This window comes from Mytilus trossulus, chromosome 13, assembly GCF_036588685.1.
Source record: "Mytilus trossulus isolate FHL-02 chromosome 13, PNRI_Mtr1.1.1.hap1, whole genome shotgun sequence".
NCBI classification, from domain to species: Eukaryota; Metazoa; Mollusca; class Bivalvia; order Mytilida; family Mytilidae; genus Mytilus; species Mytilus trossulus.
Window position 1 is genome coordinate 45,404,591 of NC_086385.1, and position 23,359 is coordinate 45,427,949.

Genomic DNA, 23,359 nt, shown 5'->3' on the forward strand with positions numbered 1-23,359 from the left:
AGCCTTTTTTTATGAAAACATTACATTAGTTGTGACATTTTTTTTCTAATTTTTGAAAGAGTAAGTCATATGGTATTTCAACACAATGTTATATTTGTTATGTGCATCAATGTGTAAAATTGCTTTAATTTTGCATAATTTCTAAATTAAAAAAAAATTAAAACAATATGTTTGTTTTACTTTATATTTATCATGTTTATTTCGAGTGGGTGTGTGCATGGACGAGCAATCTTTAATATGTATATGAAAGCAAAACGTGTCGAGTCTGATTAAATAATTACCAAAATTATATTTTATTTCCGGTAATTTAACACAATTTATGTAAAAACTATACAGCAGATTTTCATTTCAAATAAATGACATGTTTCCATCTTTGCTTTGATAATAAATGCAAGGTTGATATTGCATGAGGACATATTGTTGTCAGTCTAATTTCATGAATTGCAACTTAAACATGAATGTGATATGTTTCTACTTTCAATATTTGTAATACTACAAGCCCAACAACTGGTCAAATAATCAAGTACAAATAGTCAATGTAACAATAAAATCGCTCCTTTGATAACTTATGAACTTGCTTTCAATAAAAGTATTCATCTTTACAAAGTTAAGCTACTTGTTAAACATAAGCCTACTGGGTTTTTTTTGGTTATATTTTGTTTTTATTTTATTTAAGAATTTATTTCGTTCTATGTGCTGATTTAAACGAGAGAAAACAAGTGGTGACATATAGAAATATAAAGTTTACCAAACAACATATCTTTAATCATATCCCTCTTGTTATCACAAATACGTGAAAACTCCTTGTTCTTCAAGTATCGACTATCATTAAAAAACTTATAAATACTTTTAAAAAGTTAGAAAATGATTGACCTAAAAAAGGTCTGTTTCGATTTAAAAGTTTGAATATCGTTTAGTTGATTTCGCCGCAATTTTCTTTTTGCTTTTGTTTCGTCGTAACTTTTGTTAAACTGTAGCAAAGCATTATTAAATTCACACATGATTAGTATTTGAGATGCAAAAGATTACAAACGTTCATTGTGCTTTTCTGAATTTCTATTCATTAGGAATGCTGAAAGCCGAGTATTTGAAAATCGAAAATTTATATGACCCGAACACAGTTGAAATCTAAAAATCTAGAATTTCACAAAGTGTGTGATCTGTTGTTGCTCGTATATACCATTTATTATTTGAAGCATAAAATATTACGACACATTACACCAAACCACCTTCCTTTCCTCCCAACAAATTATGTGCCAACATGACAAATAATGCACATCAGCTAATTTGATACATATAAGAAGATAGTTTTATTACCTAAAGATAATAAACAACCAACCATACGATAAGATATCATCGTCATACAAAGTATCAAAGTAACACTTTAATCACTAATTTGATCAGTATTTGTATCATAACATGTCTCAGATATAAGGTAAGTTTTAACATCATGATAACTGATTTTATTATACTTTGGAAATAAATTCATCCATTAGTAGTTTGATTATAGTTTTCCACATTTGAACATCTTCATTATAGGGTTTTTATAATGCCTTTTAGTTTATGAATGGTAAAGTTAATCGTTCAGTATTATTTCGCATGTTCATTGTACCACATGCACACCTATCTGTGATATTATTGATGTTACTAATTCTACATCTTTGGATTTCAAATGTTTGGCTTTGAGCGTTCCTGATGAAGGTAAATCCAGAAAAGCGCTTCGGACGCAAGAAATTAATAACGTGTTGTTTTCAATATTTTTTTACATCACTGGGTCGATACCTCTGCTGGTGGACTATCAGTCCCCGAGGGTATCATCAGCTCAGTAGTCAGTATTTCGGTACTGACATGATTTAACAAACTTTTCTAAAATTGTCCGTTTATAAATTTATAAATTATTAAGAAACTAAAGTTTCAACTCCCTCAGGCAAAGTTGGCTTTAGATGAATTTGGCTATTTATTTTAGGTATTTTTGACATACAGCTCTTCAACGGTTTCGGTACTTATACATCTTTGGATTTCAAATGTTTGGCTTTGAGCGTTCCTGATGAAGGTAAATCCAGAAAAGCGCTTCGGACGCAAGAAATTAATAACGTGTTGTTTTCAATATTTTTTTACATCACTGGGTCGATACCTCTGCTGGTGGACTATCAGTCCCCGAGGGTATCATCAGCTCAGTAGTCAGTATTTCGGTACTGACATGATTTAACAAACTTTTCTAAAATTGTCCGTTTATAAATTTATAAATTATTAAGAAACTAAAGTTTCAACTCCCTCAGGCAAAGTTGGCTTTAGATGAATTTGGCTATTTATTTTAGGTATTTTTGACATACAGCTCTTCAACGGTTTCGGTACTTATACATCTTTGGATTTCAAATGTTTGGCTTTGAGCGTTCCTGATGAAGGTAAATCCAGAAAAGCGCTTCGGACGCAAGAAATTAATAACGTGTTGTTTTCAATATTTTTTTTAATCAAGTATAACATTATATGCATTTTACTGTATTACATTAGCAACACATTTCGATCATTAATGTCATAATATTCATAAGACACAACAAGTATAGCCAAATCGATTTATTAATAATACACGTCTACTGGATCATATGCGTGGGTTGACAACAAATGTCGAGTCAGTAATATTCGAGGGCGACATGTTTGAAAAGATAATAAAAGAGAGGCGAAAAATACCAGAGGGACAATCAAACTTATAAATCGAAAATAATATGATAGTGCCATGGCTAAAAATGAAAAATACAAACAAACAAACAATAGTACATATGACACAACATAGAAAACTAAAGAATAAGCAACACGGACCCCACCAAAAAGTGGGCAGATATTTTATAAAATGTACAAATTACAAACTAAACCAGGACACGGTAATCTGTTCTTATGACGGACATGCTTTGAACTAGTTTAAAGAAGACAAAATAGATATGGATGGTTTATATTAAGTTTAGAATTTGTACTTATATGAGTAACATGACAGGATCCAGATACAGTACAGGATCATCTTGCCATTCTGTTACATCTGCGATCACCTTAAGATTTTGATTGGGTTCATGATGCGCAATCTTCATATTTATTGTTGTGTATAGTTTACTGTTGTTTGTCGTTTTGACTTTTTCGTTGTTTTCCACGGTGTTGGTATTCATTTTTTTTAAATGATTGTTTGAATGTTCCTTTGGCATCTTGTATCGCTGTTGATAATGCGTGACACGACATCCATTTAAGATTTTGACAAAACTATAAGCCGATGACGGATTTAAAAAGTCAATCATATAAACATGTCATTTTTATTAATAAATGATAGGATTTTTAATCTATAAGAATCTTTGTTCGGAAGTCCTACCACACTAGGTATAAGCACTTACAAATATTTATTCACATATCTTTGTGCATGCTGGTATGATCTTTATTTTTCTGTAAAGATATAATGTTATTTAGATCAGGGTTATATGTTAGATTTCAAACTGTTAATTTTATTGAAGTCATGATTATAAACTATCAATTATAGCAACCAGTAAGAGACACATAACATGAAACCCACAAACTCAGTGTATACTTTGTTGTATGTAATGTGATACTGTATTCCAACTAATTAACGCAAATATCAATCGTCGAGAAAATTTAGAACCTGTATCTTTCCTTGTTAAACTACATTAACTTGTTTTGTATCTGATAAGATAAAAGACACTCAAAAGAACGAAGTTCGCCATACTATGTATATTTATTTATGTATTTTTACTATCTTTAGCTTAACATAATCATTTTTGGTGGTGAATTATCCATTTTAATGCATATTATGATTTGTAAAACAAAGTTTGTTTGCCATGCGTTTTAAAAGACATTTCACAATATGGACCAAAAATAGTCATATACATGCCAATATTTAATAGTAAGGAAAACAAACTCAAAGATGTTTGTTAATCTGCTTTATGTAACGACCACTTTTAAATACTATTATAAATTGAAAGTAAACGAATTAATGATTTTTAAAGGTGGAAAAATATAAAGGGATATGTCCTTGTTTCGAAATATAAGCCATTTAAATTTTTGCGGGCAGTGATTCTCTCCAGCTATTTCATACATTAAACATTGTCACCTTTTTTTCCTTTTAAAACTGAGATTTTCAATTATGTTTTTTTTACTATATGTAACAAATTATTATAAAAAAGTAGAAGTATACATGCATAATTGATATGTTTTGGCATTACATCGATATAACTAGTATATATATAAAAAAGTAGAAGTATACGGGTATAATTGATGTGTTTTGGCATTACATGGATATAACTAGTATATATATAAAAAAGTAGAAGTATACGGGCATAATTGATATGTTTTGGCATTACATGGATATAACTAGTATATATAAAAAAAGTAGAAGTATACGGGCATAATTGATATGTTTTGGCATTACATAGATATAACTAGTATATATAAAAAAAGTAGAAGTATACGGGCATACTTGATATGTTTTGGCATTACATGGATAAAACTAGAGAATTCCGAATATTTTATGAAAACTGCAATTCAAGAGGAAGCATCCTTAATAAATAATTGAAATATGAGAATTGTATTTTCAGATTGATATGACCGATAGAATTTGTGGCGTTTGTGATACGCAGCACTTGACGTCAGATGCCGCTCATTGGTGCCCTGAGTGTGACGAGGGACTATGCGCATCCTGCCTTAAATTTCACGCGGCATCCAAAAGTACGCGAAGTCATGATGTCATCTCAATAAATGAATTGAACCAATTTCCATCTGTACTAGTAGATATAAAGGCATATTGCACTGAACATGAAGGCAAATATCAACACTACTGTTCCACACATGAAAGCCTCTGCTGTCCTAGGTGTGTTACAACTGAGCACAAGTCATGTGATTTGATTGCAATCGATGACGTCATTAAAACATTTGATACATCCGGTGTCTTTGAGAATATGGATCAAAATATTAAAAGAATAAAAGAAAATATAGAAAGAGTTTGTAATGACAGAAAGCAAAATCTTACGAATTTCCTAGAACAAAAGCAAATTATTCAAGCTGAATTTAATGAGAAACGTACGAAAATTGTCCAACATTTGGATACTCTTGAAAATAAAATATTGAGAGACTTACAAGAAGCTGAAAAAAAAATAACATTACAGATCAATAATATATTGTCAGAACTTTCAAAACACAGACAATCGGCAGAGGAATTAGAGGTGCATGTTTCTGCACTCAAAAAATATTCGCTAAATGTTCAGTCGTTTTTAGGATATAGACAGATTAATGCTGATATACGAATCGAAGATAAATATGTTCAATCATTGCTAGAAGATAGTAATTTACAATGGTTAAATCTAGAATGTAAACCGCATGAGAAAATATTAGACGTATGTTCGATAGAAGTATACGGAGAGATTTCATACTCGAAAACTCCGTCACGCGTCGAATTAATAACAGTGAACGCACGGCATGCCCAGCTGGTTCTTCCAAAGGAAGAACCATTACGATGTATTACCGACATGAGTCTTATACGGTACAAAAAGATCCACATTCCAGGTAGTAGCAGGAAGAATGATATCAAAGGTTGCACATTTACACCGAAAGGGAAATTGGTATTTGCAGATCACAATAATGGACGTCTTGTTATTTTAGACGAATCTGGGTCTTTAGAATGTGAAATTCCCCTATCCTCCGGTCGACCGTTCGATGTCACATGCATTGATGAAAACACGATTGCTGTTTCCAATGCATATGCAACCCAGATAGAAGTTATAAATATATCATCAAAGCTAAGACTAAAAGTTATCAAAACCACTGGCGGAAGTTATGGTATATCCTTCTCCGAAGGGCGATTACTATACTCTGAACTTGGAAAAGGTATTCAAGTAGTTGAACTCGATGACGGCACTCATGGTAAACTAATTCAGAAAGAAGATGAAGTTCACACTTTTAACTATGTAACAGCATATGAAAATCGCATATACGAAACCAATCCTGAAGCTAATGTCGTTACATGCAGGACTGCATCTGGCGAGCCATTATGGGAATACAAGGATGACTCGATTGTCAAAACTCCATATGGTATCACAGTTGACAGCAATTTAAATGTATACGTCGTTTCAAACGGAAATAACAGTGTAATCGTGATATCGCGGGACGGAAAACATGCAAGACGCTTACTTGGTAAAGGTAATGGGGTAAATGATCCTACATGTATTCATATTGATAAAAACAGAAACATTCTAATGGTAGGCAACGTTGATGGAAACATATTTTTATATGATGTGACTTGAAGATTAATGAACAATACGAACACGTTGGATCGATATGAAACAAGACTATAACATTGATCCATGTACAAAAAAATAACTTCAACAAAAAATGTGTGCTTGTTGCTGTATATTGTATTTGTTTTTCGTTGATTGTTTCGTGCATAAATAATGTAATCAGTTATCTCGTTTGTTTTGTGTACAACTTTCTGGCCCTTTTATAGTTTGCTATGCGGTAAGTTTTGATCATTGTTAAAGACTGTATGGTGACCTACAGTTGGTAATTTTTATGTCATTCGATCACTGGAAAATAGTTACATTGACACATATTACAAGTTCGTATCTTTATAATATTGAAACAAAACATTGTTTTGTCATTTGATTTTGTCATTTGATTCGGGACTTTCCGATTGCATTTTCCTTGGAGTTCAGTTCTTATTGGATTTTACTTTTTATTTTTTTTGTATTATTTCTGAACAGATAAAAAATCCGAACAAATACACAAATTTTATGTTGTTTTAAGATAACGTGATATCTTAGTGTATCAACATTTAACAAGTGTTTACATGCCCATCGGGTACTATTGACTATGCCTACCTATATTATATACTATGTATTAAAATTATATACTAACAATGTTTGAAACCAAATTATTATCTTTAGATAGAAATAGAATGTTATTGAACCAGAATACTGGATTGGTGTGTACCATAAGATAATAGCATCTAACAAAGTAGTGAAGTTGAGATCCCTTAGAATATTACTGGTTGGTTGAACGTTATGGATTTCTGAATCACAGATGATGATGGCTATGTTCCAACCGTCGTAACCACAATCACACACTCCTTTTCCCCGAACATAACATGCCGAAAAAAACTTATCATCGGGATCGTATTTATATGAGTAACAAGAATGAGTATGATATTCTGACACTCCCAAGGCACCTTGTATACTGTTTTTGGTGGCGTTTTGGTTGCATAGTTTTTTTTAAATTTACCATGTTGTAACCTGTGTACTGTAGTTCGTCGTTTGGTCTTTTAAGTTTGAATGTGCCTTTGGTAAATTCTGTTTCTCTTTTTGCAATAGTGAGACTGACATGCCGGTTATTCGGGAATTAAGAGATGAATTCTTAAATTAATATCACTTCTCTGCAGACACATATAGTCCTCCTAAGTCTGTCTCTGGTGTTATATGTAACTGGCATCTTCTTGTTAAATTATCTTAAGCTAAACACAGGACATAAGAAAGAGAACTCACTAGCGAGGAAACGCATTGTTGACTCGTTTTTTCGACTTTTTCCACGACCCTTCTTCCAGAGTTTAGATCAAATTTCTTACAATCTTTGACTCATGTGGGTGTGAGACCAGGGGTTGAAGGCATAAAACTTTGCTCAGTGCTCGGAGCACAAAAATCATGCTCGAAACATGAAATCCAGCAGTTCGATTGGTTGATTTTCGAGTCTGAGTACAAAAATCATGCTCGAAAGTTTTATGACCGTGAGGCCAGGACTTAGAAACCAGAGAGACATTAAAACCCATCAGTCGACGACAATACGAAACAACTAACGATAATCTACAATGTATATTAAGCTACATTTACTAAATCAAAATCCAGTGGCGTCTCTAGGAGCAATCGAAGCTGTGTTGTTCATGCAAAAGAGAGTATGAAATTGTGCTGACCTTAACTCCTCTATCTAACCTTGGACAATGGTGTAACAGAACAACAAAGGAATAAACAAAATCCAAGGAAAATTTTTGTATCTATGTGCAGAAAACCCTATTATTTTTAATTCGAATATGTGTTTTTTTATAAAACACACACAGACGTGCACACAAAGGCATTCAAATAATTTGGATAAATATTTGATTTTGAACAAAAATTTAATGCAATAATTTGTTTAAATAACATTTGAAGATACAAACATGTATTATTTTAAAATGTTTACAAAATGAATCTAAATCGGTACATATGAGGTATGAAACAAATCAGATAAGATGAAGTAAATAATCCATCCCAGTGTCTTTGTAAAGGGATGATACACTTTTAAATGTGGGATAACATTGATCAAAATACGGGATTTGGGATGTATGCAGAAAAAGTTAGAAGCGGGAAAAATACAAAAAAATCGTACCATATGACAAGCTTTATTTATACACGGTTCGTCATTAAAGGGGTGAATTAATTTATCTTACGTCCTATACATTTCTTGGAATGCGATTGACTAAAAGCAACCGCATGGAGACCGTGTATATTTCAATACACGGTTAGACGTGGTGTTACGTTTCTGTAATAAAACAAAACGATACTTTGAAAAGATCTGAAAGATTTAAAAAAAAACAAAGAAATCGATGATGAAAGATTGAAATGATTTCATAAAACAAGTTTAAAACTAACAAGTTGTTGGTGTTAAACATTTGTTCTTGTTTAGACCAATGAAAGTACATTCCCCATTTCCATTCTCTTTTTTTTAATCTTAATGCTTACAGTATTGAAGAATTGCTCACTTTGATACATGTAAGTCGCTAGTCTAAATATCACATTTTAAAAGAGTCGGTAAGATAAATGTGCTACATAGTGTGCTAGTCGTTTTATAAGATATATATGGGGTCAGAAAAAATCGTTCTCATCCCGAATGGAATTTACTGACCCCATGTATACCGTAATAAGTCATTAGCGCATTATGTAACGATTCCAGCACACTATATGTTATACTGTGGATTTATTTCCGTGGGTATCAATTTTCGTGGATTGCTGAAAACTTTCATATTCGTGGATATTTGATTTCGTGGTTTTGCCAATCTATGTATACAAAGCCTATTGAAAATATGTTATTCGTTGAACATTTGAATTCGTGGTTTATCTGTATCCACGAAAACCACGAAAATTAGTATCCAACGAATAACAATGAATCCACAGTAATAATGTCAGCTGCAGCTCCGTAATGTTCATAAATTATCACAGTTCAGCAAGATAAGATACAGTTGTCACAATGATGATTATTTCAAGTTATCTGGCGAGAAAAAGAGTAATTTTCTCAGTGTAATTTGTGTCATTGGAACTTGTTTCCTCGCTTGTTCTCCTTTCCTTATATTTATATTTTCCTCGGAGACATCGTGATTAACTTTAACCATTAACGCTTGTAAATCTAACCTGCCAAAAAAAAAAGATATATTTACACAAATACAGTCTTTATTTTTGTCCATCTGATGAGTTAAGCCTTTTTCAACTGATTTTTAATATAGTTCGTTCTTATGTTGTACTGTCATACCACTGTTCCAGGTTAGAGGGAGGATTGGGATCCCGCTAAAATGTTAAACCCGGCACATTTTTTATGTATGTGCCTGTCCCAAGTCAGGAGCCTGTTATTAAGTGGTGGTAGTTTGTTTTCGTTACATATTTGTTTTTCGTTCATATTTTTAAATAAATAAGGCCGTTAGTTTTCTTGTTTGAATTCTTTTACGTTGTCATATCGGGACCTTTTATAGCTGACTATGCGATATGGGCTTTGCTCGTTGTTGAAGGTCGTACGGTGACCTTTGTTAATGTCTGTGTCATTTTGGTCTTTTGTAGACTGTTGTCTCGTTGGCAATCATACCACATCTTCTTTTTTTTTATATTTTATAGTTAGCTTTCGGTAGTGTATATTCATAAGTTAAATGATACTTAAATGGTAATAATTACGATTTTGGCATGTTGGAGTTGAAATAAAATACAATTTTCAGTAAAAAAAAATTACATTTTCAAATATCAATGCATGAAAGAGAAACATGAGCCTGTAATTATGTGGTTTTCGTTTGATAATGTATATCACGCTTTTATTTTTATTCATGGATTATTTTGCACATAAATCAGGCCGTTTGAATGGATTAACATTTTCAAAATTTACTATGCGGTGTGTTTTTGTCATTGTTGAAGGCCGTACGGTAACCTTTAGTTGTTAATTTTTATGTCATTGCCGAGACCAGTGGAGAGATATCACCACACTTTCCTTTTATTTTTGTATTACATAATAGAGAATATATTTTTGAGTCACCACAATGGAAGACACATATTCCCCAGCCGGTAGACAAAGCATCAAGGATACTAGGCTTCCTGAGAGGGAACCCAGAACAGTGTAAACCAGAAGTCAAAGTAAACACCATGGTAAGACCAACTAGTGAATATGCGTCCTCTGTATTGGACCTCTTCCAACAAAAACGGGCTTGAAAAAGATGTAGAACCAGTGCAGAGGAGGGCAGCTGGGTTCGTGTTCAATGAATACCGAGACGTATCCCCAGGTTTTGTTAAGTCTTTAATAGTGAGACTAAGATGGGATCCTCTTAAATATCGCTGTTGCAAAGACCGCCTCACCATGGCCTACAAGTTACACAATAGATTGATAGATATTGACCCATCAAACTATTACAAACCTGGAGATTCACGGACCAGAGGAGGTCACCTTATACACCAACAACGTTCTCTAAAATAAATTGAGAATAGAATTGGGGAATGTGTCAAAGAGACAACAAGCCGACCATAGAACAGTCAACCGCAAAAGGTCATCAATATGTCGATGCAGCGAAAACAATCCACACCCGGGTACGTCCTTCAGTCTAAAAGACCATTACATGTACTCATTCTTCCCAATATCAACTGGGGAATGGAGCAAACAACTGGAAAAAACCACAACATCAGTAATACTAGAAGAGTTCAGGGTCAGCTTTACAATCCTGCACGAGGCCTTGACAGGAGCTTCTCATAAATAGAACTTATTAGATTTATAACGTATATAGTTTTAATTTGTAAATTAAATTAACTGTAAATAGTTACTGCTGGTTTTGATAATGGAGGATGAAAGGCCTCATGATTATACGAGTAAGAGTCATTATACACTCAAGAAGAGTCCGGCCGACTCTTAAGTATTGAAAGAAGAAAAAGAGGAAAATAAAACGAGAAAAGCCTTTTCATTTTGTTTTTGAAATTACCAAATCCAATCTAAGTCTTAAACATGTATTAATATACTATTCCAAATAATTATGATGTCTGGCAAGGCTATTTTATTTTTTCTTCGTAGGAAGGCGTCCCAGAAAGAAAAAAAAAAGCCTAAACAGACATCATTATTATTTAGACTACAAATATACGTACACTGGCATAAGTTCGATTTCTATCGGACGAGGTTCGTATGTTACACTTACGTGTCAGCATGTTTATCCAGATTTTCTGTAAGACTTGTTACATAAAATGATCCCAGTGACCTACTTCTGTAGGATACATAACCAAATACTGTAGCGTAACCAAGAAGAAAGTCTGATTCATCAGGAATAACTTTCTGGTTATCTGACGCATGCGGAGCTGCATCCGTCTCTTCAGCATTTTCGAACACGGGGGCAACAACCATGTCAATGGACTCATCAACGGATGGACCATCCATTTGAAGATCTGATGACAAAAGCACTCCTAAAATATAATTACAGAATTTGAATTCGATATAGTTTTTTCTGAATTAAGGGATAACACAGATTTATCATTTCAATGAATAGTATGATAAAAAAAATACTGTTGAGGTCAATTTGGAAGGATAAAATAGGCAAATGTTGTTTTATTATCTTTTTTTAATCACAGTTTTGTTAGAGAACAAAGTAAACAATATTCAGTGGCACGACAGAGAGACTGACAAGTGGGAAAACCATACAAATAGTTATAGAACATTTTCATAATCATTCTCCACTTACCTGGTAGAGACTTTTTTCATAAAATATTTCAATTTAAAATAAAATAACGACCTTGACCAAATATGAAAGTCTCGCAGGGTTGGCTCAGACAATTTACAGTTATGGTTAACAGTGACGGGTCCATGGGGGGGAGGGGGGGATACTTGTGTACTTTAATACTGTTATGAACCATTAGCGGAGCCAGCCATTTTAAAAAGGACTCCAATCCAAGATAAAAGGGGGGGTCTTTGGATTTGAACCACTATTTTCATGGTCAATACTTTTGGCACATGGTTGGAACCCCCCCCCCCCCTTTATCTTGGATTGGAGTCCTTTTCAAAATGGCTGGCTCCGCTAATGGTTCATAACAGTATTAAAGTACACAAGTCTTACCCGTTTCCATGTCTTCTCCTTGGCAGGCCTGAATGAAGAATAATTTTGGTTTATTTGCTAACGTTTTACATTTTGATGATTGGAAATACATTGTTAGATATCTTATCGGAATAGGTTTATCATCTACGCCGTACACAAAATTTCCTTGTATAGGGCGATCACCATCTCCGTGAACCAGTCGACTCCGGCCGTTAGCCCTTTTCCCTCCTTTATCGTCCATTCTATATATAAAGTTTTCTCCACCATGTGACAGTACACACACAACAAGTGCATTGAATTTTGAATGGTCCATTATAGAAATGTCTTTCATAACGCCTGCCATATCTTTAACTGTCAAATCTCGGTAAATTTTAATCATAAATCCAAGTTTTTTAAAAGTTGCTTCTAGTCTGGCTATAAACATTTGAATAAAAATGCATAAATAAAATTAGTATTACTAATGAATGTTCAATATAAGAACAATCATCAAATAATATAACTGAAATGTACCACAAAACAAAAGATATCTTAAAAAATTAGTATATATCAACCGTGCATACATGTAGCGCTGATTACTTGTCCAGTGTTTGGCTAATATTTTGGTCCGATTTGGTTGCAAATGCTAATTTTTTTTACATAAATAAGGCCGTTAGTTTTCTCGTTATTGTTTTACATTGTCTTATCGGGGCCTTTATTAGCTGACTATGCGGTATGTGCATTGCTCATTGTTGAAGGCCGTACGGTGACCTATAGTTGTTAATGTCTGTGTCATTTTGGTCTTTTGTGAATAGTTGTCTCATTGGCAATCATACCACATCTTTGTTATATATCGTTAAGTTTGCATTGATTTTGGTCTCTGACATCTTTTTAATACATGTATTTAAATACAAATAAATCAAAGATTTTTCTGTGTATATATGTTGTTTGTAAAAACAGTTGTCGGACTCTCAAGATAAAACCGGAATTCTTATGTCGTCCTTGTTTGTATACATTTTATGTAGATATTTACTGCAATCTTACTTATAAATGTAAAACTTTGTTCACAATGGAAACAATATCATACTACATTTCTAAGAATATAATGCAATCATATTGGTTATTTAAGAAACTGAATTACAGCTGATTTCCTAATGCTTGCTAAGTAAAACTTTGGTTGGCTTGCTTTTATAATTGTTTATACAAGCAAATGTAAATACGATTGACATCTTTAAAGAATTTATATAGGCATAGTTTAACCTGTATATATCATTTTTGAATTTAATTTGGTGTTATCCTAATGATTGTACAATATACAAACAAAACAAGCAAGCGAACCAAAGTTTTGTTCTACATGCATAAGGAAATAAGCTGTATTTGTAATAAATGTATATTTATATATACCTTGATCGACGTCTGTCCCTTCTCTGGACTTCATTTTGATAAACTTGTTATTATTTATTATTACACATATTCCTGAAAAAAACAACAGATACGAAATACTTTATAACACTGGAAATCAAAGTATTATTTATTTTTTGAAAGACAAGAGCATTTGGCTACTCTAATTAGCATGTTGTATGAATCTATGGTTTCACATTAGTAATTATCAATTTGAAGCTTTATTTATCATTTGCAACACGACGGGTGCCACATGTATTTGGAGCAAGATCTGCTTGCCCTTCCGCAGAACATGATATCAACCCCAGTTTTAGGTTGGTTTCGTGTATCTTAAGGATTTTATGTTGTGTTTTGTCTACTGTTGTGTTTTGACTACTGTTGTGTTTTGACTAATGTTGTGTTTTGACTATTGTTGTTTTTATGTTGTGTTTTGACTACTGTTGTGTTTTGACTACAGTTGTGTTTATGTTGTATTTTGACTACAGTTGTGTTTATGTTGTGTTTTGACTACTGTTGGGTTCATGTTGTATTTTGACAACTGTTGTGTTTGTGTTGTGTTTTGACTACTGTTGTTTTTACGTTGTGTTTCTTTAGCCATGGCGTTGTCAGATGTATAAATTTGAATTTCCCTTTTTGTATACCTTTTGCCTCTCTATTTTCCGGATGTCTATGAAAACAAAAATATGTTTTTGGTAAATGCAAGAAGAGCAGAAAGACCACTTACAAGACATCGGGATCGGGCCTTTGTTTTCGAGGGCTCGAAATCCAATAAAATTTGTTTTCACATGCTTATATTGACTATTGCAGAAAAAATGAATTTCATTTAATTGGCATGCAGTTAATTTATTTTATTAACCTTAAACACTTTCGCACTCTTAAATGATAAAAGCGTTGTTACTAATACATATATTATATGACTACAATGTCTTACAAGGCAATTCGCAAATGACATTGTTTACCTAGACGACAACGTTTATCTTGGCTGTTCAAAACCTCTCCCTCTGGAAAAAAAACACATTGCCAGTCGTCTGCTTGTTTATCAAAAAAATTAGGGAGGTTCACAGGAGAATAAGCCTACACTTATACATTCGGACATAGAAATAACCTTAATTGTCTTAATCAGAATCAAAAAAATAATCACGAATATAATGCCTACCCATGTAAAACTGCAATAAAATATGGCTTGTATCGAATTATTTCATACATGTAAGTCAGATACACATATGGCAGATTTAATTATCTACACGTTTTTACACATTTTATTTTATATTGTGGTAAATAAGTGTATGTGGTTTTTTTTTAAGTTTGAAAGTATGTAAAAACTGTACCATATATGTCAGAGGCGGATTTAGAGAGAGCCCCCCCCCCCCCTTTCCTTGGAAAAATTTGGTTGATTATATTGGGAATAACTGAAGCATGGCCGGAGCGGGCCCCTTCTAAGGCATTAAGTGGGCCCCCACTTATGAAAATTTTCTTGATCCGCCTCTGCATGTTAATAACTTATATCTATATTATACCTCTAGGTGTTGACGTCATTTCATAAAATGGAACAGACGGACCAATATAAGGGCGTGGTTGTGGCAGATGGCTGGTCGACAGTACACTCGGGTAGCAACCTGAAATAAAATACTATAAAATATACATGTTGTCTGGCGACGGACGATAACTCCAAAGTTCATACGAATCTAAATAAAAATTGTCTTGATATCACACAGCTATGATGATCATTTATGTGTTAGATTGATTTTCATTGCCAGGATAATGACTTTAGAAGAACTACTAATATACATAATGCATTAAAACAAACAAATAAGGCAATACTTTGTCCTATTATGTTTACATTTTATTAGTTATGACTTGGATGGATAAAGAGATGTTTCATTTGTACTCAATAAAACGTAAATAGCATTCTCAAAAATTGTGCCGTTAATTTTGTAATGTTGATTGTTTCACGTTTCTCATATTAGGACCTATTATAGTGGACTAAACAATAAAGTTTTGTCTTATTATTGAAGATCTCACGGTGATCTATTCTTGTTTATACCTTCTTCATTTGAACTGGATAGTTACCTCGGTTGTAATCATACCACACGTTCTTATTTTTTCTATATGCAGTATCATTGGAGACTTCGATAGATTACATAACAAATCGCCAGTGCCGTCATGACTTACGCAATGTGCTTATTTGGCGACAATTTCCTTTGGTCTATTGGACTAATTTTTTCTCGTTGATTTTTATATAGTGTTCATGCCAAATGTTTCATGAAAAAAATGACGACCCTGAACACAAAACCCCGCATATAATATATCATTCTTATCATTTCCTTTACATCATATATCTTATAAGAAAAACACAGCTCCATGTAGCGATGTGATTTTACCTGGATAATCTGGTATTGTTCTGCTACATGTATGACCTGATATGTCTGGGACTATAACTGAAATAAATTAAAAATAAGAAATAGTATCTAAAACAAGTGCAGTGGACTATTGAAAGATCACATGGACTCGGGAAAATATTGTCTGTGTTGATTGAAAAAAAAAGCCAAAACAAAATTTTTAATATTTCTGAAACCCGACATACGCGGCAATTTACATCCTATCAATAACACATTTATGTTCAATACATACCTGTTGCAGGAAATATTGCATGACTTGGGCATTTTGTTTAAAAGACATACATTTTCAGAAGGTTTCTTTTTAAAGTTTATGAAAATCATTTATTCATAAACATTTTTTTACTTCCTTACTACTGTGCTTCAAGAATGCTAAAAATTATCATAATATTTTTTTCTTCAATCTGTTTTATATAAAATGATATATATAAATGTAATTTAGTATAAACAAAAATACTGTGTAAGCGATAAACATTCTTAGAAAACAACTTTACACCAGGAAATATTTTAACGTGTGATTTTCTTCCCACATATTTACATGGTACATTTTATTTATAATGTTGGCCTTGCATTCATAATATCTTAAAGTATTTGCTATTGTTGTTCCTTTCTGTCCCTTGTATGTGATTTTTTTTTCTTTTTCGGATGAAACAACTTCAAAATTAAAAATAAATCCTGTACAGCAAACTTTTTTTATATATTAAATTGAATAATGTTTGCTTAACAACCACACAAACATCTAACTGCGACCCCAAAAATATGTATTAATATCTGTTCTTCCAACTATCAAGAAATTGTAATAAAGTACTTTGGCTAATGGCACAAATACTAAATTTCAATCCTGGTATCTATGATGAGTTTATATTATACATTATCTTGTACTGCATCTATCAGCACAATGTCTTCCTCATTCTCAACACTAGTCTATACAAAGTAACAATACACAAAGAACACGTGTAGGGGGTCTGAAAGAGGGTTTCTTAATTTCTGCATTATAAAATTAAGTTGACATTTTTCTCTTTTCCTTCTTTTATTACCCCACTATGCTATATGTATATATTGGCAACTAATTAATATGTTCTAGTCTTTAACTTTATTGTTCATTTTCTCTATTCTTTATGTTATAAATATCGAACTACACTTATGTCTTATTCACAATTGAATTGTATGACACTTATCTTTGTTATGGTGACATAGATTGCTTGTAAAATTTCAAATGGACGTAAACATAATCATAACCAATTCTTTATAAAAGACCTATAATTGCTTAATATCCACTTCATTTGAATGTGTTGGATGGTTGTCTAATTGGCAAATATATCACATCTCCTACTTTGTTTACTACTGTGAGGTTTGATAAGTACTAGTACTATATTATGTTTACCGTTCCCCCTAACTTGATTACCATCAACAACATCCACCAAGTCTCCTCTGTTCTCGAAAGTTTTCATCATTTCCCTGAACTCAGTTGTACTTACCTTGGTACTCATCAACGAGATCTATCAAATCTCCTCTATTCTCGAGTAATTTCACCATTCAACTTAAATAAGTTCTCCTCTGTTTTCGTGGGATTTCATCATTTCCTTAACTTAGTTCTACATACTTTGGTACTCATCAACGTGATCTACCAAATATCCTTTGTACTCGCGAGATTTCACAATTTCCCTTAACTCAGTTGAACTTACCTTGATACTCATCAACGAGATCTATCAAGATCTCCTATGTTCTCGACAGATTTCACAATTTCCCTTAAATCAGTTCTTCTTACCTTGATACTATTCAACGAGATCTACCAAGTCTCCACTGTTTTCGAGAGATTTCACCATTTCACTTAACTCAGTTTTACATACCATGATACTCATCAACGAGATCTATCAAGTCTAGTATGTTCTCGTGAGATTTCACCATTTCCCTTAACTCAGTTGAACTTACCTTGGTACTCATCAACGAGATCTACCAAATCTGCTCTGTTCTCGTGAGATTTCACCATTGCCCTTAACTCAGTTGAACTTACCTTGGTACTCATCAACGAGATCTACCAAATCTGCTCTGTTCTCGTGAGATTTCACCATTTCCCTTAACTCAGTTGAACTTACCTTGGTATTCATCAATGAGATCTACCAAATCTCCTCTGTTCTCGAGAGATTTCACCATTTCCTTCAATGGATTTGTATGAACTACTTCTATTATCCCTCTCTTTTCTAGAAGTACAAATAGGTCGAATGCTGACTTGATAGATTCTTTATCATTTCGAGTTAAATCAAAAACACGAAGACAAAATGAGGCTAAAAGTTCTACGTCATCAGACGCCAAATCTTCAGATATTTTGTAAAGTAAAATCCTGTAAAAAAAATTAAAACTTTAAAAAACTTCAGTCTGAATCATATCAAGTTTGACGCGTCATTCCGAAATCTTGAATTTGAGATTTGGAGCAGGCTTTTTTTTGTAAATATTATTTGTTTTGAGATTGTAACATAGTGATGACTGCTGTACCCATATTTTGACTTTTATTTATTATGTCTGTTTTGTTCACGGTTGTAAATATAACGGATGTGATGCGACTGTCATATGTTTAGCGCTATAAAACCATGTTCAATCCACCAATTTATACTTTTAAAACGGCTGTACCAACGCAGGAATATGACAGTTGTCCATTCGTTTGATGTGTTTTGTCATTTGATTTTGCCATTTGATTAGGGACTTGATTATGGACTTTACGATTGAATTTTCCTCGGAGTTCAGTATTTTTTTTTATTTTACTTTTTCCTTGTCTGGCAGTAGTACTGCGTCGCGGATAAATGACGAGTTTACGCTGAACTACTGAACAGTATAAATTTATCTCTGATTATTTAAAAATACTGGTTGGCTTTATAAATATGAAGAAAAGATGTGTTATGATTGCCAAGTTACACTATAGTGTAAAGGTCACCAAACTGACATCAACTCCGAGCAAAGATCATATACACATATGGATAAGAATTTAGAAACTTTTAATTGTTAGGTTTTCCCTTCCCAATCCTTATAATAGAACTCAATAATAAAGCTGGAAAAAATTGTAAATCTGAATGTAAGATGTAGTTTCGAAATTTCTTTCTACTGACCACCGTTGCTCTGCACTTAAGCGAAACACTGATTCGTATCAATTAATTTCAATTTCAGATTTAGAATTTCGTTAGTGAGTTCATTTAGTCTTGCAATACTTGTCCATATGGCGATACATGAAACTCTTATTAATATAGAATATAAAATTCCGTATGGTTTTGTCGTAAAAAAAAATCCAAAAAAACTAACATTTGCCGATATTTTTACTGTCTTAATAAATACACAGGGGCGGATCCTGGGCAGCCATTTCTTATCAGGATGTTACAAACCCAGGACATAAGGGGGTTCACTTTTATGTCTCCTTTCATAAGTAAAAAGCATTCTTACATTTTAGTAAAACCAAGAAGGATTCCGAGTAAAATGGTTCGTGCACGCAAGCAAAGGAAAATGAACAAAATGGCGGAGCTAGAAATTGCCTCCTTATTGCTGACACGAGAGCCTCGGAAATTGGAGGAATTACCATATATTCTGCTGAAATATTTGGAACGATAAATCACATGTATATATATATATCAGTTAAGATGAGACCTGGGTTGATTACCTGAAAGGTCTGACACTATAGCTAGTTTGGCCCATTTGTTGTTCAACTTGAGTTGGGTTCAATCCAATTCGTCTTACGAGATCTGTTCGTCCCATTAACTCAAAACATTCTGCTAGAAATCGTCCATTATGTAAGGCTACATTTTTATTGTTTTCAATAGCACTAAACAAGTCTAATGCAATGGTTGCTGACATTAACTTATGTAGACCCGCAACATCTTTCATTAGGAACTTTAGATTGTCCATATCATCACTGTCTAAGTCAGAACATATATCCACTAATACATCTTTGGTTAAAGCCATTTATAATGTTGATATGTACGTCACAAAAAGAAATATAACAGTTTTGCAGTCGTGTTTTACTTGTTCCAATGCTACCAACTAAATCACTCTGCAAAAAAAAAACATAATTTTTAGAATATCTAGAAACATGTTGTTAACAGAAACCTTCTTTCAAATAAATTGTTTAAGTTCTCACGAAAGCAGATTATAAAATGGTTGAATTAAGATATGTATCATTTAACATCAATATCAACGTATTATTGATATAAACGTTTAGGAGGAAGTAAACCTTATGGTGGCACGGTAGTATTTGCATTCCAGAATTTATATTGCTCTTTTGTGTACCTACATGCCTAAGTCAATGTATCTGAACACTGTGATTGGACAAAACTACAGTATCAACTGAAATACTTTCCCAAACTGAGGGATGAATTAGGTGTAGAAAAATATGAAATAGTTTTACAAACAGATGAAAATGAATTTTTGGGATTTTTTTTTGTATTTTGTATTTACTGCACGATAAAAGACCTACAAGCACTAGTGGCCTTAGGTTTCTAAAAATAGCAAAAAAAGTAATCGGTTATGATACACATTCAAATTCATTTCTGAATAGTAAAATGAAAGTACTTCAGTTAACTGTGAATGTAGAATTTTTCGCAGTGTTAGAAATGGGTGAAAATTCTAAAAAGGCTATCATTATCCCCTAAGGGCCATGACATACTACTGTGCCATATTAAACTGCACGAAAATTGTAAAAGAAAAACTTAGGTCCAGAGTTGTCTCCCATCTTGAGCTAACTTACCTTACGGTTTTTTTTTCTCATTGTCAAAGGTTGCACGATTGCCTATTATTGCTAATACATCCACTTATTTTGAATAACTGTTGATACTTCGCTCATTGGCAATTATAATACATCCCCTTATTTTTATAATAGTACAGACCATTTGAAAAGAAAAGTTAATATTTTGAACAATATTATAATTCAGCACGATAATAAATATATTTTAGAACGCTTAGCTGGATCATGAAAATAAATCTACTGTTACAAAGTTTAACTTACAATTAGTGTTTGAACTTCATAGGTTGCAAATGAATACTGACTACAATAATGAAATATTGTCCTGAACATTACTTAGGGGAAATTATTTTCTGTTACAAAATGACGTAGAAATATTTTTTCAATGACTTGCCTACACAATATACACAACAAAAGAATAAATAGAAAAACGCTTTTCAGGGAATCCCGGACATGAAAACGAAAGTGGAACTGATCACGATTTAATCCGTTTTTCTCTTTAAAAATTGATGATGACTGTTCTGGTTAACTTGTATGACTTTACATATGATAAGACACATTTTTTAATACAAAATATATCAAAACAAAGCCCAACTCACATCCATATGTAACTAAAACATTAATAAAACGATTATTAAGTACCTGTTATGTTGTGTGTTGACTGTGTAAATACATTTCAACTTTGTGAATACAAAATGGGAATTCCCAGTACTTTTGTTTCTAATTTTAGCCATACAAGCAATATCTTTGACACGTGACTTAAAAAAAAGTTGAATGAAATTTTAGGTTAATCTTTATGAAAATACCAACGCAAATGAAAGAAGTCTCTAAACTCGTATAATTAACGTACATTTTAATCGGCCAAGCTCACAAACACAGTCAAGAATTAATGGTGTGAGTATCCAATTTAAGCCTAAAATTTATATATATATATATATATTTAATGTCTTCCAAACTACTATATCAATTTCCTTATTAATTATTCTAAGGCATGTAAGCATATACAAAAGAGGAATATTATTCATACTTCTGTAAGACCTCCATATCTGAACTATTTGCCACTAAACATTAAACAATCAATTGGTCATGCACCTTTTGAGAAAATGTGAATGCGTTTAACATCTGCTATAAATAATAACAATAACAAAATTATGACACATAACAAATTATTACAAAGTATTACTCCCCTTTCATCAGTAAACACCAGTTTATATTAGAAATATTATAATCTTGCCAAAACAAAAATGTGAAATGCAGACAAAATTGTTTCAATCAACTTCCTCAGTGGTTTATTTGTAGCGAACTCGGTATAAATGTTAAATTTTGCTAGTTTTTAGTTTCGAGCACTGGCCTGTTCAAGCAAACACTTGAGAAGCTAGGACACAGGCTAATTTCCACCATGGCGGATTCAGAATTTTTATAAGATTGGACCCACTGACAGCCTAAGAGAGGGACTGCTTCAGTCATGATTCAGTAATTATAATCAACTTAATTTTTCCCACAAAAGGGGGAGGGGCGGTCGTCCCCTCCCCATTTAATCCGCATATGTGCACAGTATTTATTTAAATAAAGAAGATGTGGTAACAATTTTCCACGAGAGATTATATGACTCAGATATTTACAGCTACACGTTACAGTTCAGCCTTCAACAATGAGCAAAACTCATACAACATAGTCATATATAAATTGCACCGAAATGAGAAATGTAACACAACTCCAATGATAAACTATAACGGCATGATTTATATTCCAAATAATCAAAAAACAATTATGTAACACTAAACAAACTGCATCCAATGAATTAAAGGTTCCTGACTTGGGACAGGTAATTATAATACAAAATGTGGCTGGTTGTTGGCGCCAAACCTCTATCGAACATGTGACACTGTTTGACGGCACAATATAATAACAAACTATGCAAAACAATAAGCGAAAAACAAATATGAGTAACATCAAACATAAGGAACCATTCAGTTACAGGATCCTACCTTGGAACAGGTACATACAAAACGTGCCGGTGTAAAACTAGTTTTAAAGCACCAACCCTCTTCTAACCTGGGATAGTGGTTTAGTTAAGGCATATTATTTTGCATTATATAACACAAATTGGATGAGACACAAGTCAAACGGACTTATGAAGACTTCTCAATTTAACATATTTAACAATACAATACCGTATAGCGGGTTATTTTCGCGGGTGTAAAATTTCGCGATTTACATTGAATAAGGTATACGAAATATTTTGGCGGTTATTTTTTTTGGCGGATTTAAAACTTTCATCAATACCTTTGCATGTCCACTTTTAAATTGGCGGAATTTATTTTGGCGATTTTGTTCTATCCGCGAAAATAAGCGAAAATGTACACCCCGCGAAAATAACCCGCTATACGGTATATTAGAGAGCCCAAACCAATAAGTGGCACAAAAGAAGAAGATAAATAATTAAAAGGAAAAGAACACGTCTAACAAAAAAAATAAAAAAACAAGGATATAATTTAATAATACGAAAATAAAATACAACTAAACCTATATGATGAT

General features: G+C 32.8%; 2 protein-coding genes across 2 annotated transcripts; one reads left to right on the plus strand and one right to left on the minus strand.

Moving 5' to 3' along the window:
• The first annotated feature begins 4,949 nt into the window (after positions 1-4,949).
• Positions 4,950-6,290, plus strand: LOC134694417 (uncharacterized). The gene has a single exon (XM_063555426.1). The coding sequence runs from the start codon at positions 4,950-4,952 to the stop codon at positions 6,288-6,290; it is 1,341 nt and encodes a 446-aa protein (XP_063411496.1).
• Positions 6,291-8,252: 1,962 nt separating this feature from the next.
• LOC134694853 (caspase-8-like) lies at positions 8,253-21,151 on the minus strand. The gene is made up of 9 exons (XM_063555932.1): positions 21,086-21,151; positions 19,745-20,134; positions 18,198-18,442; positions 16,087-16,143; positions 15,223-15,321; positions 13,709-13,780; positions 12,350-12,742; positions 11,441-11,702; positions 8,253-9,416 (listed from the first exon to the last, which is right to left on the minus strand). Exons 2-9 carry the CDS (start codon positions 20,044-20,046, stop codon positions 9,263-9,265), a joined length of 1,584 nt encoding a protein of 527 aa, XP_063412002.1. The 5' UTR covers positions 20,047-20,134; positions 21,086-21,151; the 3' UTR covers positions 8,253-9,262.
• Positions 21,152-23,359: the final 2,208 nt, after the last annotated feature.

What these genes read in the sequence shown, in the direction of transcription:
- LOC134694417 (XM_063555426.1), top strand. Translation starts at nt 4,950, where the DNA reads ATGGATCAAAATATTAAAAGAATAAAAGAAAATATAGAAAGAGTTTGT.
- LOC134694853 (XM_063555932.1), bottom strand. Translation starts at nt 20,046, where the DNA reads ATGGCTTTAACCAAAGATGTATTAGTGGATATATGTTCTGACTTAGAC. An exon ending in AATGACGTCAACACCTAGAG is followed by an intron (nt 13,781 to 15,222) that starts GTATAATATAGA and finishes TGTTTTTTTCAG; the next exon opens with GAATATGTGTAATAATAAAT. An exon ending in AGGAGAAGACATGGAAACGG is followed by an intron (nt 11,703 to 12,349) that starts GTAAGACTTGTG and finishes ATTATATTTTAG; the next exon opens with GAGTGCTTTTGTCATCAGAT.